Consider the following 20,000-nt stretch of genomic DNA (forward strand, 5'->3'; position numbering starts at 1 on the left):
TTTTTAAAAATTTAATGTCATTAAATAGTACGATATTTTCTCAGTCGGTTTGATTCCAAAGCCATAAACTTTAGAACAATTTCTATGATTAAAAAAAAATGATTATCATAACCTTATTAATAATTATTTACCGTTTTACAATTTTCAATTAAGCATTGCATACAATTATATATTATATTTTATTATCATCATAATTTCCTAGCATTCAATGTTTATGTTATTTATTGGTTTTGTACCATTAAAATAAATTTAACGGTTTGTGTATTCAAGAAATGAGGATATTATTTCACTCATCATTCATAATCATTCAAGGGGAGACAACCCGTTATACTGTTATTTTAGCTGTGCTCAGTCTATCTCCCTTGGTTACAAAAAGTAAAATTTATAAACTGGAATTTTTCGTAATGTGTTCATTGAAATCTAATTACGGCAGATGCGTTTTTCGCTTAATAGTTTATTTCATCAACAAATATCCATCACGATACCTGCTGGTGCCGATGTGCTCGCCGATCCAAAAAATTCTGTAATTGCCGAACGGGAATCGGCTGCCGTCTGCTGCATCAAGCGCACGTTTGGTTCCCCTGGCATGACTTTTGAGCGCGCTTTCGCCCATGTTCGAAATATCTACAACTTTCTTGCACACGACATCTTGCTTTGTGGATGGACACCCTTTCTAGCCAATCCCGATGGTCGGGATGCCTGAGCTAACAAACTTTAAATATTGAAATAACAAACTATTGAAATAACAAATTTTGGACATTTTGCTTCTCCGTTCTGCAGTCAAAAAGTTTCTCCACGCAGAGACGTTCATGCAGTTACTCAATATTGAAGTCAATATGCTACTGACAGGGAGATTATGACTGTGTCATCGATCGACAGCCAATGAATTGTTAGAGCATATATTTCCAATGCTTTTCATTGGTTGATATGTTACTACACTTTACAACCGCATGCAGAATCAATGAATATAACCATAATCCAGGTCAATCAATCCTTTGGCGGCAAAATGACCGACGTTGGTTTATTTTCTTATAAAATAAAAAGATTAAAAAAAAAGAGGATAGAAATATGTAAGGGACAGTGCACACAAAAAGGTTTATTTTCCAGGAGTTTCCAGGAGTTTCTAAGAGTTTTTTCCTTTTTTCCAGGACTTTCAAGTTCTGGAAAATGGAATCTCATTTTCCAGGAGTTTCAAGGAGTTTCAAGGAGTGTGCGAACCGTGTATACTGTAAGTACAATGTGCATTTGCAGAGCTTTCATTACTTACCACTCAGCTCAATTATCATCTCGATTTTCTCATTACAAGGAGCTGATACTCTACATCCCGCACCTTTTGGGTGGTATGAGGAATCGATCTGTGTAATATGAACATGAAAGCTAAATTTTGAACGTTTTTTGAAATATCACGTGCACAAGCCATGTTATCGAGATGGTTGCCATGGCAACATAATTCAGTCAATCACAGCTGTGATCTAATCAGGTTGAGATAATGGCATGAGGAATAGATATCTGTAATATTAAAGGTAAACGTTAAAGGTTTTTAAAATATCGCATACATGGACGGATGATTGGTCGGTCGGACAGAGCTCATTTTAATGTCCCCATCTCAGACCTAGTTGGAATGGGTGGGGGACAAAAATCAGAAGAGACTTAAACTCGCAAGGAGTGGCTGTTTCGGACTCACGAATTATGTTTCCCAATTGTCAAACAGAGCCTGAGGTGTTGGCATTTGAAATGAGGAGGGACGACGGGGTTAAGTGGGGCCATACACCAGAGACGGACATCACAATGTTCTACCTCAACTGAGCAAGGAGACTGGTTTCAGAGTTCAGCACGATTATGTTTTCTGGCTTGCCTCAAGGAGGACACACTTGTCGAGAGCCAAACGGAGTGCCGTAAAGTTACCTTTAATCGAGTCAGCCTTCCAAACTGAGAAAGAAAGCTATTTAACTGCAACAGCCTTGTCACAGGTTATCAATGGACCAGGGCTAACTAAGAGGATGGATTTCCAATGCTAATTATAACAAGCACTAAAAAAATAATATCTAGCCAATTCAATAATTTTACTGAATCTAAACCAACTTTAATATCCTTGTAACATCAAAGCGACAGACAGTCTACAAGGCCTTTGCCCAGAGCTCAATGGAGTACTGCCCTCCCTTTCTGGAGTGATGCCCAGCATCATATATCTCTCTCACCTGTATTCCACAGAATCTAAAGCTCTCAATAGTACCTCAGTCCACCGAAGGTGAACAGAGGTTATGTATTCACTATTGTTTGTCTGCCTGTCTGTGAGCAAGACATCGCAAAAAGTTATGGACGGATTCAGACGAAACTTGGTAGACGAAACGAAAACGTGCTGATGACATGTGCGACAAAACTTGGATGTGATACAAGGATGAATTGATTAAAATTTTGTAAAGATCCAGATATGATATTTTATATATATATTTTTTTTTAAGTGATTCTTCACCACTGAGAAAGGGCCAAAAACGACATCTCAAACAATCATTGACAGATTCGGAAGAAACTTGGTGAATGAGTTGGGTAGGTGAGAAGAACAAGTCGATTCGATTTTAGTTAAGGTCCGGATGCAGATGCAGATCCAACCCATCAGTGGGATATAAAACGTAATGTGTTCAGCCTGGTGGAGGTATGCACTTTACTGAGGGCCGTTCTCATTGGAATCCCATGTGACGTGTCAAACACAAGGCCTGATGCTTTCACAGTGCAGGCAGGTCGGTGCTCTGTTTTGTATTTTTTTGAGGGGGGGAGGGAGGATTTACCCCACTCTTCCGCTCACCCTCCCCCTCTCCTTCTCTCCCTCCCCCCTCCTTCTCTCCCTCCCCCCTCCTCTCCCTCCACTCCCCCTCCCCTTCTCCCCCCCCCACCCCTCTGATATAGAATGAACACATTATTCCAGTCACCGCTTCAATCAACTTCCAAAAAGTTCAACATCCAAAAATCCAGGCTGAATCCATACCTTAAATCTTTTATTCCTTGCTTCTCCCCTTATGTGGAATCACTTTCCAGAGGCTGTTGTTTATCACTCTTTCCTCAAGGGATTTAAGCAGGCAGTGTACCACCACCTTGGGTCATCCCCCATCCTGATACATGATCTTTATTAACCCCATTAACCCTTCCTCAACTCAACCCTCTTACTTGCCGATTTTGACGCTTCCTCTCTCGCTCTTCCTCTTTCATTTTCGCTTCCTTTCATTCCCTTCCTAGTTGTGCCAAATTTTTTTCTCCCACTACCCTACTGTCAATATAACCTTGCTCTTCCATGAGCCTCACTCTTGTAGAAAAAAAACAAACAAACATGAAATCTAAACGTTTTCCAATACCTGCAATGCTGAGTTCATGAAGCACGTGTTGCCGAGATTGCTAAGGCCCCTGAGACCCGGTTGGTGTGACCTTGTCGAGCGACCCGAATCAGAAAAATCACAGCTGTTGCTCGACGTGCAGCCACCAATGGAGAAACTCGATTTGGAAGAGCTGCAAATGTAGTGCACAGCTGGAGAACACAGCCACGGCTCACTGAGCACACACCTAATAACCAAGCACTGCACAATAAGACATGCTGGTTGCCTCACACCGTGCATTAAAACAAAAAAGTCCAACTCAAAGCAAAATGCAAACAGAGCGTTAAAAACGAACGGGTGGACTGGTTCCAGTAATGCCTTTTCTTCTCAATGTTAGACTTTTAATGCGAGAACTCAAAACAAAACAGAAATACTGACGCTCTTCCCATTGCAGCGAGTCGGGAATTCAATGAAGAAGCATTGGGAGGTGATGGGGTCAAGGTAGAAGGCGAGGGGGGAAGCGGGGGTGCAGGAGGGGGGTTTGAGGTTGAAACAGGTGGGTGGGGAGGGACAGGAAGGGATGTCAAGCACTTGGATGGATTTTGGGAAGCCAAAGTGGTAATGGGGACAGACGGTGGTGGTGTGGTATAGTCAGACAGTGGGGAAGGTGAGTTGGAGGGTTGAGGGGTTTCAGAGTCATAGGGAGTGCTGTGGATTGAACAGCTCTCATCTGCACAGAGTTCACACCTGAAGGAGTGGTGAAGGACAAAAAAAAAACGGTGGAAAAAAGAAAAGAAAAGAAGGGAAGGGAAACAAAACTGGCAGAAGCTTCTGTCATCAGAACAATGTTGAAAAGCAAGACAAAGGAAAACAGCATATTCCCATTATTAAGGTGAACACCCAGGAGCACAAATGTGATAAACTGAACAACTTTGGGATTAATAGTTTTCAACCACAATGGGATCGACAGTCTTACCCATAATTCTTCACTGGTTTAATTCTCATTCTCTCTCTCATTCTCTCTCTCTCTCATTCTCATTCTCTCTCTCTCATTCTCTCTCTCTCATTCTCTCTCTCTCATTCTCTCTCTCTCATTCTCTCTCTCTCATTCTCTCTCTCTCATTCTCTCTCTCTCATTCTCTCTCTCTCATTCTCTCTCTCTCATTCTCTCTCTCTCTCTCTCTCTCATTCTCTCTCTCTCTCTCTCTCTCTCTCTCTCTCTCTCTCATTCTCTCTCTCTCTTTCTCTCTCTCTCTCTCTCTCTCATTCTCTCTCTCTCTCTCTCTCTCTCTCTGAGGCACTGTGGAGAGACTTGTTCCAATTCGATATCCATACTACTTTACCATCATTTTTACATTTTATGGCACTGAAACCAGTTGTTGGGATTGCGCATCATTTCCAGGTCAGGTCAGGTCAGGTATGGGAGCATGTGCCAGAACAGCACGTCGCTGCGTCCACTTTCCGCCGGTACTCCAGGGGCCTCCGTCTGGCCATCCCCCAGGCAGATGCCAGGCCCATCCCCATCTCCTTGAGATGATGGTCAACCTGTTGCAACCATGAGGCACGTGGTCGACCCACTGGCCTCCTCCACTCATGAGACTCCCTCGCTGAGAGAATCTGGTGAGCAGGATCAGAGTCAGGAAAACGAGCCACATGTCCATACAGCCGCAACTGACGCTCACGGACTATGCAGGTAACAAATCTCATCCGAGTCTCTCTCAGCAACCGCTCGTTGGACACAAAATCCGACCAGCGATAGCCAAGGATTCTCCGAAGAGACCTGGTACCAAAGGAATTAAGTCTCAGTCTCAGATCCTTGGTCAGAGTCCAAGTCTCGCACCCATAGAGCAAGACTGGCAGTATCAAGGACCTGAAGACTCGGACTTTCGTCCTCCCGCACAGGTACCGGCAGCGCCACACCCCATGATCCAGTGAATCCATGACTCCCCAGGCCCGACCCAGACGTCTATTGACCTCTGACTCGCAGCCAGCAGAGACATGAATATCACTGCCAAGGTAAGTGAATCTCTCCACGACCTCAACATCCTCACCACAAACAGACACAGACAGGACAGCAGCATCCAAGATGTCACCGAAAGCCTGGATCTTAGTTTTGACCCAAGAAACCCGTAATCCCAACGGCTCCGACTCCTCATTCAGCACCTCGAGGGCCCCCAAGAGGATGTCTAAAGTCTCCGCAAAGATGACTGCATCATCTGCAAAGTCAAGGTCCGAGATCTTGACATTCCCAAATGACGCACCGCAACTTGATCTCTCCGACATCCTCCCTAGAATCCAGTCCATACAAGTGCTGAAAAGTGTGGGGGCAAGTACACATCCCTGACGAACTCCAGTAACAACTGGAAATAAGTCAGAGATGGTACCAACACACTTCACAGCACTCTCAGTACCAGAGTAGAGTTCAGACATAAGATCGATCAGTTTTGGTGGCACCCCACGTAGACCAAGAATCCTCCAGAGGACATCCCGATTCACTGAATCGAACGCTTTACAGAGATCAACATAGGCTGCAAGCAGCCCCTGCCGAAACTCTCGTCTGCGTTCGGTGAGGACACGAAGTGCAAGGATACAGTCAATCGTTGACCTCTTTGGTGTAAAGCCTGACTGCTCTGGACGCTGGTGCTCAAGCAGATGGTGGCGAACCCTATCGAGAATTATCCGAGCAAAGACCTTGCCCAGCACTGAGAGCAGCGTCACCCCTCGGTAGTTGTTGCAGTCTTGGCGATCACCCTTCCCTTTCCAGAGAGGGACAACAAGGCCCCTCTTCCAGTCAGTTGGGATGATGCCTGTGTTCCAGGCAGAGCACAAACTGCATGCAACGACACGAGTGCAGCATTTCCACCAGCCTTGAGAAGTTCGGCATGGATGCCACAGATCCCTGGAGCTTTGCCCCGTTTCAACTGGTTCACCGCAGCCCGTGTTTCCACAAGCGTAGGTGGACCACAGTTGATTCGAGGGTCAGCAACAGGGATTGTAACACCCTTGACGTCCAACTCGACAGTTGGGGGATCAGCCTGGTACAACCGCTCAAAGTAACCGGCCCAGCGGGCCTTCACTTCAGACTCCTCTGTCAAGAGCCTACCACTCTCTGCTCGAACTGTAGTGCTCCGAGGGATGGGCTTGGATGAACGTAATGCGCGAATTCCCCTGTAAGCGGGACGAGAATCACCTGTCCACAGGTGATGCTCTACCCCCTCACAGATTCCTCGCACATAGGCCTCCTTGTCCACCCTCAGTGCACGTACAGTTTTACGCCTCAGCTCCCTGAACAGCTCAGCTCTGCCATTCAACCTGGCCCTGCGACTCTGGTCTCTGGTATCCAGTGTCCCTTGAGAGACAAAATTCTTCTTTGCCCTGCGGTGAGCTCCAAGGCATCCACCGGCAACATCAAGGACGGTGGTCTTGAAGGCGCTCCACAACTCTTCAGGACCCCCCAAAGCACCCAGACCTCCCAAGTGTCCACTCAGCCTGTTCGCATACTCCTCAGCTACTCTCTCATCCCTGAGCTTGGCAACATCCAGCCTCGGCTGGGATGGTACCATTCTCCAGGATTTAAGGTGCAGCTTTAGAGTTGCTACAACAAGCCTGTGGTCAGTATTGAGGAACTGAGCACTCCGGTAGACCCTGCAGTTCTGGATCATCCTCCAACGACCGTCAATGAGGACATGGTCAATCTCCTTTGCCACACCGCCAGCGTTGGAATACCAAGTCCAGCGATGAGCTTGTGGGTGCTGAAACCATGAACCAGCCACCCTAAGTCCATGACTTCTTGCAAAGTCAAGGAACTTAGTGCTATTCTGGTTCATAGTTCCTGACCCATGGGGACCAACACACACCTCATAACCATCCCTATCAGTTCCAGTCGATGCATTGAAATCCCCCAAGACTAGAAGTGTATCTCGTCTGGGGCACTGATCAACCACAGACTCGAGTGTGGCGTAGAATGCATCCTTCACGGTGAGATCACTCGCCTCAGTCGGAGCATAAATAGAGACCAGGGAAATGACACCGAAGGAGTGACGAATCCTTAATCTCATAATACGCTCGTTGACCGGTGTTACCTCAATTATCATTGGGGTCAGCTTATTGGACACAGCTACAGCAACTCCTTGGGTATGGTAACCATCAGAGCGACCAGACCAATAGTAGGTGTAACCACCCACCATTATCTCGCCGCAATCCGGTCTCCGAACCTCAGAGAGAGCTGCAATCCCGATGTCCAAACGCTTGAGCTCAGATGATAACAGAGACAGGTGATCATCCTCTCTTAGGGATAGGACATTCCAGGCACCCACCCGAAGGGACCGCCTCAGGTTAACCCAAGGAGACCGCCGTCTGGTGGACGACACCTCAGCACCACTCCGACACACTCTCCCGCAATCTGACCCAGGGATGTTACCCCGTGGTTTCCCTCCTATCAAAGATTGGGGGTCCCGAACGCTTTGCCCCAATCCCGTCATCCGGTGAGCTGCCCTGCGAAGGGAAGCTGCACAAGAGGTACTCCCACGGAGTGGGTTTTCAGATTTTTTTGCGTTTTTGCGTTTTGCGGAATGAAGGGTTTTACGGTGGTCGGAGTGCAAATCCTGCCACCAACCTCCTAATAAGAAGTGACCCAACTGCAGGAGGACGTCCGCAGACACAGTTGGGCACTAGATATGGATGGCCGTTGGCTCACAAGGTGCTCCTCCGCCCTCATCATTTCCGAGTGTATGAATTGTAGGGATTTCCCAGGTTTGTCGATGTCTTGGACTCGTGGTGCATTTTACATGGACTCGCCCACCATACCCCACATTTCTGTTTCATCCATGGCATTTATATCTGGAGGTTTCCTCTAAACAAGGGTGCAAGCTGTTGCGTCAGTAAAATTATTCTCGACAGAAGACAAATAAAGTATTCATAAGTGACGAAAATATCCATCAAGGACGAGTGATACGTGAGAGAGAGAGGGAAAGAGAGAGCGAGAGACAGAGACAGAGATTGGATAAGACGGCATTCAGCATGGCGTAGAGTGTACTTTTTACTGGACCAAACGGAATAAACGGGACTAAGCAAATACAATTTCTCGATTTTCCTAAACAATGTTCTAAAAGTACATGACTTATGGAATATGAATTGCTCTGAACACTGCCCTGCCCAGTATTCACAACAATTTGAACGATTGAAAATGATATACCAAACCAGGATAATGGGTAGCTCAAGGACCAGATGGAAGCAAACAGTGGTAGAGAAGGATCAATTGAAAGCTGAAATTAAGATGGCAGAAGCACATCCAGCCAGACGCAGGAAAGGGTGAATAGCTGTGGTTCGGGCCTTATAAATCGGATAGTCTGCGCTGCACAGGAATGTTATGCAAATTCCAACTGACAGAATGCCCTAGTCAGCAAAAATAGGTTTTTACAACTTAAACGAGAAGGGTACTCGAAAGAGCGCATACCTCCACCACATAACACCTGATCCACGAAAATATATCAGGCCCATTACATTTTTGAGATATCACGTTATATAATCGTTTTTGGCTCTAATCTCTCAATGGTGAAGCATCACTTTAGAAATTAAATAATTTTCGTATTCAGATCTTCACAAAAAATCGAATCAATTTGTCCTTGCGACACACCCAACCTGTCCACCAAGTTTCATACGAATCCGTTCGTGATTTTTTTGAGATATCGTGCGATTTATCGTTTTAGCCCTATTTATCAATGGTGAAGAATCACTTCAAAAATTATTTTATCAGTTCCGGATCCGGATTCGGATCTTCACCAAAATAGAATCAATTCTTCCTTGCCACATACACGTGTCCAACAAGTTTCATCTGAATCCGACTACAACTTTTTGAGACATCATGCTACATATTCGTTTCGCCCCATCTCTCAAAGGTGAAGAATCACTTTTAAAATTCCAGTCGCCGGATCTGGATCTTCACCAAAAATCTAATCAGTTCGTCCTTGTCACACACCGAACCTGCCCACAAAATTTCATCTGGATCTATCCACAACTTTTTGAGATATCCTACACACAAACAAACAAACAAATGAAATTGCTCATTGAGCAAGGAATTGCTGGAATAACTTTGTCATATCTCCATGATCTCTGGAAAAACAAACACCTGGAAATCAATTTGGTTCTTATAAGTCGAGAGTGCTCCTCTTTTATGAGTTATAGCACTTGGTTTGGTCATGATCATAACTTGGAAGTCAATCGGACTTGAAATGGCATTTTTATCGCAATTTGAAATTTTTGACCCGACCCCCCCCCCGACATTCGACCCCCGACCGCTAAGAAGGGTATTGGTGTGACACCCCCAATGAGACATATGGTTGGATGCAGAATTGGAAGATGCACATTTTGGATTTGGTTTGAAGTCGATACGACCATTTTAGCAGACGTTATTGTGAAAATAAGAATTTCGGTTTTTCGGTGACCTTGACCTTGACCTTTGACCGAGATTCACCAAAAACGAAAAGTGTCTAAGTTGGACCATGGCCGACGTCTGTACCCAGTTTGGTCAAGATCGCTGAAACGGTGTGGCTGCTACAGGGTAAACAAACACACAAACAGACAGACAGACAGACACACAGAATGACACACACAACCGACCAACATAATTGCCGAAATCCGAAGGATTCCGGCAATTAACAAACAAACAAACAAACAGACAAACAAGGACAGACAGACAGACAGACACACAGAATGACACACACAACCAACCAACATAATTGCCGAAATCCGAAGGATTCCGGCAATTAACAAACAAACAAACAGACAAACAAGGACAGACAGACACAGAAAGGGGTGAAAACGTAACCTCCTTCACCTTCGGTGGCAGAGGTAAAAAGGTTTCACAATACAAATTTTGTGAAACTGTTGCCCTGTCACGATCTGTGCACAAGGATTCCAAAACTACACGAGTAAGTCCTTGGGCAGAACATGCGTTCATTTAAATAAATACATGGTCTCCCAAAAGTCCAGGAGGCATTGTTTTTGCAAAAACTGTCATTCAAATACAAACTGCTCCAATTGGATAGGACATTCTCAATAAACGAATGTACAAAAATTATTTTCGAAAGTTCATTGAACACCTTACCCAGTCTTGAGAAAAAGGACATGGGAAGGGTCTTTTCGACTCTTACTTTGCAGTTATCTCTGTGGTTCCATCACTAGGTGCTGCCATTTTGTCAATCTCGCTGTCACTCCGCCCCCAGAGCGCATGGCAAATTTGATTCGTCGAAAAGGCGGAACATTTTGCCGAAGTACGACTAAAATGAAGGTTTTTGGAAGTTCAAACAAGGCAATTTGTGTTCTTCAATGCATCAAACATATCATTAAATTGAAAAAAAATAAAATAAAGTCCTTAAGGCCGTTGAAACAAAAACTAAACCATTGAATCGGAAGTTTGCCACCATTGACGCACAGCGTCGTTTAAACCACATTAATTAACACATTACATTGGCTCTTCGTGCCAATTTGTGACACCCTTAAAGCCCTTTATAACATCCTTAAAAACGGTAAGTTTCATGTTTGCAATGATTTTCCGTTTTGTTCGACTGACAGAAAGACTGAAGCTATTGCTTCACCACAAGTGTGCACGCATGCTCGGGACGAGACGCCATATAATTGGCCGAAAATCAGACCCACAGTACGGCTAAACCGCAGGTTCACGTTCCGATCCATGTCCCACGGTATTCAAAATTTATAATTCGATTGTAATTATGTCGCTCCTCAATCATAGAAATAGAATGATGGACAGACAGAGTGAACCAAAATGTTTAACCCCGCTTCACGCTCGGTACCCAGGTTAACGACTGTTAACCAGTCATAATATCGCGAAAACAAAAACAAATAAAAGGCATGCTCGTGGGAAGAAACCAAATTACGTGTTGCTTATGGCTTTTCAACATCAGTTCTTGCGTTATCCAGAAATGTGTTATCCCCCAGCTCCCCGTCTCAGCATGTGTCCGGTCGATGCAAACTCTGCTTCGAGAAAAAGTACGTTCTCAGGATTTGTCCACACATTACAAAGTGAAAAGGAACGAGGAGGCGAATCGAGAATATAAAAGGGAGGAGGGTGTGGAAACTGGAGAAGAGGGAAGAGCAAAGAGAAAAGGTTGGAGGCGATAGGTACAAGAATAACGCGAGGAAAGGGATGGATGGTCGACACAGGAATGAGAATTGGGGGTGGGCTGGTTAAATACATCGATTGCCTGTAAAGCATATCCAAACGAGTGTTCCCATCTCAACGCATTGCTCATTATTCTGAAATCCCAGATACCAATTCCATGTGTACACATCCATGTAACAGTAGTTTCCCAATGTCCTCATCCTGCAACAAGTGATCAGTGCATGTGCACGAATCTTTACCATTGTTGGTGGAAAAAAATTTTTTTAAAACGATCGAATCCGCAAAGAGAGCAGCGAGGAACTTGTGTGTGCTCTTGAATGGAGCATTTTTATGCCTCCGGTGACTACGTCATCGATGGCATTATATTTTTGGGTCGTCCATCCACTCGTACATGCAAATTTTCTGTTTTCACAGACACACAGACAGACAGAGAGACAAACGGACAAACAGAACAAACAGAGCAGTACGTACGTACACGTACATGTGAATTTTCTGTTTTCCCTGCAACCGCCTCTCCAATTGACACGAAATTTTGACCATTGATGCGACTCATCATGCAGAAATTTTTTTTTAATGACAATTGTGACATCATAGGTCACATGGTCTGGCAACCATCTTGGATTTACCCTCAAACCTTCAGAAATCTTCCCCAGAACGGCGAGACAGATCGAGGGGAAACTTCACAGGCACGTTCCCCATGACTTGCGGATATGAGGATGATAAAGAATAATTGATGGCATGAGGGTTGACGGCCATATTGGATTGAAGAAAAATATTATTGTGTTTTCTCTGGAACCGCTTATCCGATGGAAGCGAAATTTACCAAGTATCATCAAACAATATACCTGCATAGTGTGGAAATGATGACGTCATAGGTCACGTGGCGTGACAGCCATATTGGATAGAAAAACAAAGCTTATCCGATCAAAACGAAACTTCACACACGTGATCCTCAACAAAATCTTGGCCAGAGTACAAATTTTCAATGCCATTGGTCACGTGGTTTGGCAGCCATGTTCGTTTGAAAACCGAAAATTAAAAAAAAAAAATTTCTCCAAAACCCATCAACAGATCAATATGAAACATGTTGCCTCACAAGGAGCAAGGGCATTGAATCGCAACTGCAACGTTTCACATCAATTGCTATAGCTGTTTCCAAAATATAATTTTTAAATATTTTCCTCGAAACCAACGTGGCTGCCACACCACATGACTGATGATGCCATTTTTAAGTCCAATGTACGCAGCAAGGGCAGTGGATCACAACGGCAGAGTCTCGTCTTGAAAGGTTAAACGGTTTCACAGAAATAATTGTTTAACGATTTCTTTAAAACCAACGTGGCTGCCACATCATGTGACTGATGAGATCATTGTTAGATAAAAATTTTTGTAGCAACAGTAGTGTATCATCACTACAAAGTCTCACATCATAAGGCGAATAAGTTTCAGATTAAAAAAAACTTTGGACCTCTGTATCTCCAAAACCGCTCCATGGAAAAAAATCGAAACTTGGCATGTGTGAAGTACTCCCCATGGGAAACAAGAATGATTTTTTGATGTCATATGTTGCTTCCTTATGACATCATAATTTCATATTCATCGGGACCAAACTCTCTGTAGAGCGTTGGTACTGCCTAAGCAATCTCCTTGGCTATTGAGCACAATCCTGGATGGGTCGCCACTCCGACACAGGATACCAGCAAGCTTGCACTCATTTTTCCGACCTCGGAAGGATGACAGGCAGAGTCAACCCCACCTGGTATTAATTTAACAGCCGAATGGGATTTGAACTCAGGATCCTTGGATCCCAAGCACACCACCCTAACCATTAAGCCAACACCAGGCACATAATTTCATATGTAAAACATTTTATCTGATGAAAATTTTTGAGGGTCATCTCAGGCTAAATTGTAATTGGCAAAAAAAAAAATGATGACAGCCAGATTGTTTTTAACATAAAACCTTCAAAATTTTTCTCCATAACGGCTGAACAGATCGAGGAAAAAAAAAACTTTACAGGTATGAACACCTATCCATGAAGAACAAAAAGGTTCTCCACCTATGACGTCATAGGGGTCACATGGTTTGGCAGCGATGATTTTTTTTGAAGAATAAACATTTTTTAAAAAAATCTTCTGCAAAACAGCTTGACAGATCAAGGGGAACTTCACTTACATGTTCCCCAAGCCTTGGGGATACCAGGGTGCTCACGAATAATTATTAGGTCACATGGTCTGGCAGCCATATTAGTTTGAACGAAATTCTTAAAAATAATTTTTTTTTTAAATCTTTCTCTTGAACTGCTTCATCAATTAATGAGAACCATCACCGTTATGATTGAGTCGACATGTGGAAAATATGTTTCAAATTTCATCCTGATCGGATGCACGGTCTGGTGGCGAGAATTATTTAATATTTTAAATCTGGGTTCAGGGATTTAAATCAAACTTGGTACACATATGTATAATGATGTAATAATGTGGGCGGAGGCATATCTGGCGACGTCCTGACGTCGCAGGTGGTTGTTCTAGTTTTTTTCTTATAAACTCAAACTGAAAAACAATAAGGACAATGTGACCAGAGGGCACATCTTAAATTATCATTTAATAAAAAAACAGCTTATTTAAATACAAGGAAAACCAAGACAAAGTGAAACTAATAAAATGCATAAAATAGCATGCCATGGAAACATCACCTCTGTGAAGGAGACTGCCAAGACCAAGTCCCATCTTCATTCTTCTGTTCAATCATCAGCACCTGAAGATTCAGAAATAAAATCGTCACACAATGTACACAAACGACTATCACGACAATGTACATCACAAGAAAATGTACATTGTAAATTTGATTCACAAAAACGTGCAAGTGTGACAAAATAAACCGCAGGCGCAATCCTCCATTCAGAGGAATAATGGCATCAATCACAAAGACTCCAACATTGCCAAAAGAGCAGAGCTTAACTACGGTTCCCCACACAAGTCATGTTGACGATTCTCCAAGACCTCAAGGTGTACAGTTAAGCGAGCGTGCGGTGCCATGTGCAACCACACAAATATGAATGACAGCGAAGTCGATGTCGCACCATCCTAAATCCCCATGCTCCCACATAAAGCAAGGTTGAAAATTTTTTTAAACTTCAACCAGGAATGACCCAATATCACATTTTGGGTTGAAAAGAATTCCCAGATTGGGGTGGCCATTAGAATGAGTGAGGGGAGTGGTAAGCCTCCTGACTGCGAGAAATTTTTTTTAAAAATGCAGATGTGTTCTGGTGCATATATCAAATAACTGCTGAGAAAAACCTTCCAGCCAGGGGATCTAAAGATGAAAAAAAATAAAATGCCATGCCTGCAACATCCCGCACAGTAGTGCACAGCACAGAGCAGAAAGGATCAGTCATCCTGGTTATCGCACTAGGTCTCAGAATATAACACCCGGAAGCGTTTCAAACTCTTGCATGTAAAAAGATCAAAACACACCTGACTCCAACAAAACAACACACCTGATCTTGGCACAATCCAACATCTTGAACTGTTTTTTCTGGCTTGTCGAGGAGTTCATAAGCATTGCTGAGGCACTTGTTCCAGAGTCGAGTTTCTTTCTTTGTTGGAATGTTGAACAGCTGTCTGATCTTTTTCTCAATTGTATCTAAAACAATCGCAAAAGCACCATGAATGTCGTTTGGAGTCCTTTTCGAAAGAAAAAGGTGTAATCGCTGCTGCTCACCTATTGTATCGACCTTGCTGAATTGCATATCCACAGTTTTGTTCTGATCACTGTTGTTGCCCAATGTGAGTTTGGTGAGATAGACTTCCACCTTGCAGTTCTTCACAAACATCCCTTGTTCGATAACCTGTGCAAAGGAAGATACCACCGATGTAAAACGCTCAAACTGATGGAAACGATAACTTTCACCAATGCAGAAAAATATATCCATTTAAACAAGATGAACAGACAATGTATTACAATTACCATATAATCATTGGATTTCAATTTAGCCGGCAAGTATCAAATAAGAGATTCTGTTACAACTAGAATGGACATTTTGGATGAGTCCAAATTTTAAAGTAATTATTCACCATTGAGAGATGGGGCGAAAAACGATATACTGTATCACATAACATGATATCTCAAAATGTTGTGGCCAAATTATGACCAAACTTGGTGGATGAGTTGGGTAGGTGACAAAAACAAGCCGATTTGATTTTGGTGTGTGACAAGGAAGAATGGTCCGGATGCAGATATGGTCTATCAGTGGAATACAAAATGCAAATTGTGCAGCCTGGCGGAGGGATCCATTCGACCGAGTGCCGTTCTAGTTACCTTCTGTAACCTCACTCTTCCACGAGCCTCACTGTTGTATACAAAAATAAAAAGTCGATCATTTCCTCTATATTCTACAAAAAAAAGCAAATAAGCCTCCCCCCCCCTCCCAAAAAACAGCTTTAACATCCATTCTTTTTGATTTTGGGACCTATCATTAACAACCATGAAATTTGTAGACAAATGTTCAAACAACCATAAATAAGTGTTGCAACAGGATTTTCCTTCATGGACTAAAAATAAATGCTAAAAAGGTGTGGTTGATAAAAGGCCAACTTCATGCTCATCTTGGAGGTTTCAATCAAAAATAAGGAAATTCTCCCCTTGTCATTTCTTCCAAATGTTGCCCTGAGCTTCCGAGAACAATACAAGGCTCATGTATCCACTGCTGTATTGTACACAAATTTGTCTTGTTGGCTTGCGAACATATTGTAGTGCGACGTACCAAGAATCCTCAAATGTGGCTTTTCCCAGCAGAACATAATTTATAATTTTTGCATCCATCTTCTTCTCCTACTCCACAATACTCCCATCTTAAGGCCCGGTCACACCTTGACGTTTTAGCCAGCGATGGCAACGTATTAAAATGTATGTAAAACGCTGGCTTACGTTGAACTTTTGATGTTTTTTTTTAAAGATTCGGACGTATTCATAGCGACTTGGTCTTATGTATAACGCATTGGTAACGGACACAGAACGTTTCGTTGTGTTATAGATAACTTATACCAACGAATGCTGAACCTGTTGTTGGCCTACACAACCTATGCCCAACGATAGTCTAACTTAGGCATAGTGCGTTGCACGCATCGCCGACGATGTCGTGACGTAGCCTATTAAAAGGCTGACGCACAACGATTCGAATCATAACTGCCGTAGAAATGGAAGTGACAACATCGCGGTCACACCTTGGCGATCTTGCCAGCGTATGCCGACCTAAGAAAAATGTGTCTAAAACGTTGGGGCACATCAAATACGGTATGAGTAAGTTTGGTATACGTGAGTAGAACGCTAAAGTACGCTATCATACGTCGTAGTAAGTAGAGTACGTCAAGAAATTTTAAACATGTTCAAAATTTTACGACGTACTCGGCGTATGACACACGTTCCGCATGCGATGGGGATAAGTTTTACACACGATATGTGGACGCTTACACACGTCCACAAAGGCTACTTATAAGCTACTCATAAGTCGAAACACGTCGCGGTAATGTCTTTTTTACGCGAAACTTATTTCTAACTTATGTTTGACGTGCTTTGAACCAATTCTTTACGTAGTCCCAACACACATCGACGTATGTAGACGTATTCCAATGACGTCTTCCGGTCGACAAAAAAAAAATTAACGTGTTTCTAGCTTACAACTGCCATATAAAGACGTGTTCCCAGCGGTTTTGGGAATTGGTATATAAAAATGCTGCTCATAAAAGGGGAACCCAACAGTGTTTTCGAGTCCTCTTTGAGTCGATGTCCATGTCAGCAGTATCAGTATCAGTATCAGTATTAGTATTAGTATTAGTAGTAGTTTGTTCATGTTGGCAGTAGTAGGTGAGTGTGAGGGGGAGGGTGTGGGTTATGATGGATCGTCCTTGCGTTTAACGATTTAACGATTTAAATGATAAACTCAACGATTTAAATGGCTGCATCTCCACTATTGAAAGTAGACGCTTGCCCTCAACAATTGGATTTTTTTTTACACTCAACGACTTTTAAACGGTACCACTCAGCCATTTTCATTGTTTACAATGAACGATTTAAATTGCTGTCACTCGCCTTTGTTTTTTGATGCTGGCGCTTGGAAATTTTAATCGTTTCTATTGAACGTGCTAAATCACTCAAACCCCACTATTGAAAGTCGACGCTTGCGCTCAACAAATGCATTTTTTTGCACTCAACGACTTTTAAACGGTACCACTCAGCTATTTTCATTGTTTACAATAAACGATTTAAATTGCTGTCACTCGCCTTTGTTTTTTTACGCTGGGGTTTGGAAATTTGAAGCGTTTCTTCTGAACGTGTTAAAACGCTCAAACTCGACTATTTTAAATAGACGCTGCCGATGGACAATTGGAATCATAGCCAAGCTAGACATCGAAGTGTGAACATCCTCGTCATGCCGAAGAAAAGTTTGAAGAATGCTGCAAATAAGTGTCCTGGCCGTGGCCGTGGACGCTGACGCAAGGACGATCCATTATACCGACGTCTTTCAGCCTATGAGTAACTTAAAAGTAACGTCTGTCGACGTGTGGCAACGATCGTGTAACGTGCCAACAACACGTTAATCATAGGTTAGAAATAAGTTTCGGGTACGCTAAACATTACCTCGGCGTGTCTCAACTTATGATTAACTTACAAGTAGCATGTGTTGACGTCTGTCAACGATCGCAGACCGTGCATACAACTTGTGGCCAGCGTAGCGGAACGTGCGAGTCATACGCCGGCATACGTCGTGAAATTTCAAGCATGAAAAAATTTGAGGACAACCAAAAAGTACAACGTTTAAAGCCAGCGTACAACGACGTATGGCAGTGTTTTTCAGCGTGCTCTCAATGTTATCAAAACTTACCCATAACGTATTCAACGTGTGCCAGCGTTTTAGAAAAAAAATTCAAAAATCGGCATACGTTGGCTAAAACGTCAAGGTGTGACCGGGCCTTTATGCACACCTGCTTAGCCACCGCAGAATAATATCCTGTGATCGGTGTCAAAAATAAATAAATTCCCACGGTGAATTTGGGCAATTTCCTGGTTCGAATCGATGATATCCCTTGCAATTGAAAAACGCTCCGATACAAAATGGGGCTTCACAATCCTCTTCGAATGATGGCATGGGTCTTTACATTGCACAGGTATTGTGCAACTGCATATAAAGCTGTGGAATTTACTCTCCTCGAGTGTCCAATATGTCACGTGATTCTCTACTCAGCAGCCAAATTCCCTGGGAGTGCAAAGTACACCGATGTTGCATTCACCCATGCTGGAACACCGAGGTTTCTCACCATTTTAGTATCGCCAAGCATATTAGGCTCTCGCAAATTGTATTTAAATCATCTGAGAGGAGTTCTCCAGACATTTATACATACAATATGAATGTGTGTGAATATGTTGCTGATAACCATTAATGCAAGAGACAAAGAGCCCATGGTGCATACCTTGCGTGCAATCGGTTGCTGACCTTGCACAGTGCCATACCAAGCCACGAGTTTCTCCCAAGCTATAGTTGGCAACAGTACAAAATCAAGCTCATCAATGAGGTGCTCCTTCAATGTCTGCTGCTCTGCATCTGGAAGAAGAAGGAGGATAGCTTTAAAGGAAAGGGTGGAAAAAGGGAAAAGCAGCACCTTGGTATATATTGCAACAGTCGCACGGTGTTCAATGACCAAGACGCCCAGCAGCAGCGTATATGGGTCGAAAATGTGCGCTCATCCGCCAGTAATTTGGACGTGAATCAGCATCTCAGAGAGACAACTTCAGCGAGTTTCACCATCTCAAAGCCTCCCTCTCCCTTGGCCTCGCAAGGCCAAACCTCACCCCCTCAAAGCCTAACCAATCCCGCACCCTCCTCACACCCATCCGTAACTATGTGGACCTGAAACATCAGAGGTCTCTGCTCCAACCTGACAGATCTCTCAATCCAGGTGGCTGCCGATAAACCAGACATCTCTTCAACAGAATCCTTCCTCCCAAAGGACATCCCCAACTCCTCAGTGTCTGACCCCAGCTGTTGTCTCCTCCGATTTGATAGGACAAAGCCTGGTGTTGGCTTGGTGGTTAAGGTGGCTAGCTTGGGATCCTAGGGTCCTAAGAGTGAGTCCTGTTGAATTAACACCAGGTGGGGTCGACTCAGCCTGTCATGCTTCTGAGGTCGGTGAAATGAGTACCAGTGTACTGGTCACTGTGTGTGCCACGGTTAGAATAAGTATACCATATCCTTACGTGTCGTAAGAGGCGACTCAAGGGTTGGTGTCAGGAAGGGCATCCGGCCATTAAAAAAAAAAACATTGACTCAAAAAAGGGAAACATGATTGTCATGTGGCCCGCAAGGCTAACTCCTGCTCCAGCAGGGGAAAATGGTGTGTGTGTGTGTGTGTGTGTGTGTGAGTGCGAGTGTGAGAGAGAGAGAGTGCGAGTGTGAGAGAGAGAGAGTGCGAGTGTGAGAGAGAGAGTGCGAGTGTGAGAGAGAGAGTGCGAGTGTGAGAGAGAGAGTGCGAGCGCGAGAGAGAGTGCGAGTGCGA

At 43.6% G+C, this 20,000-nt stretch overlaps 1 protein-coding gene across 2 annotated transcripts in view; it reads right to left on the bottom strand.

Annotated features, from left to right (window-relative positions):
* Nucleotides 1–20,000, bottom strand: part of LOC147020681 (ubiquitin carboxyl-terminal hydrolase 15-like) — a 135,004-nt gene that overhangs the window by 75,258 nt on the left and 39,746 nt on the right. The window contains exons 3-8 of one of the 2 annotated variants that reach the window (XM_085896220.1): nt 18,918–19,048; nt 15,172–15,298; nt 14,948–15,093; nt 14,141–14,202; nt 3,744–4,052; nt 3,348–3,498 (exon numbers count right to left, since the gene is read on the bottom strand). In XM_085896220.1, coding sequence (XP_085752346.1) covers nt 3,348–3,498; nt 3,744–4,052; nt 14,141–14,202; nt 14,948–15,093; nt 15,172–15,298; nt 18,918–19,048 — 926 coding nt within the window. The remainder of the gene's footprint in view (nt 1–3,347; nt 3,499–3,743; nt 4,053–14,140; nt 14,203–14,947; nt 15,094–15,171; nt 15,299–18,917; nt 19,049–20,000) is intronic. The other variant, XM_085896221.1, reaches the window with a different exon arrangement.

The sequence above is a fragment of the Eptatretus burgeri genome, chromosome 9 (genome assembly GCF_056783735.1).
Source record: "Eptatretus burgeri isolate ZD-2024b chromosome 9, Ebu_testis_v1, whole genome shotgun sequence".
Taxonomy (NCBI): Eukaryota; Metazoa; Chordata; class Myxini; order Myxiniformes; family Myxinidae; genus Eptatretus; species Eptatretus burgeri.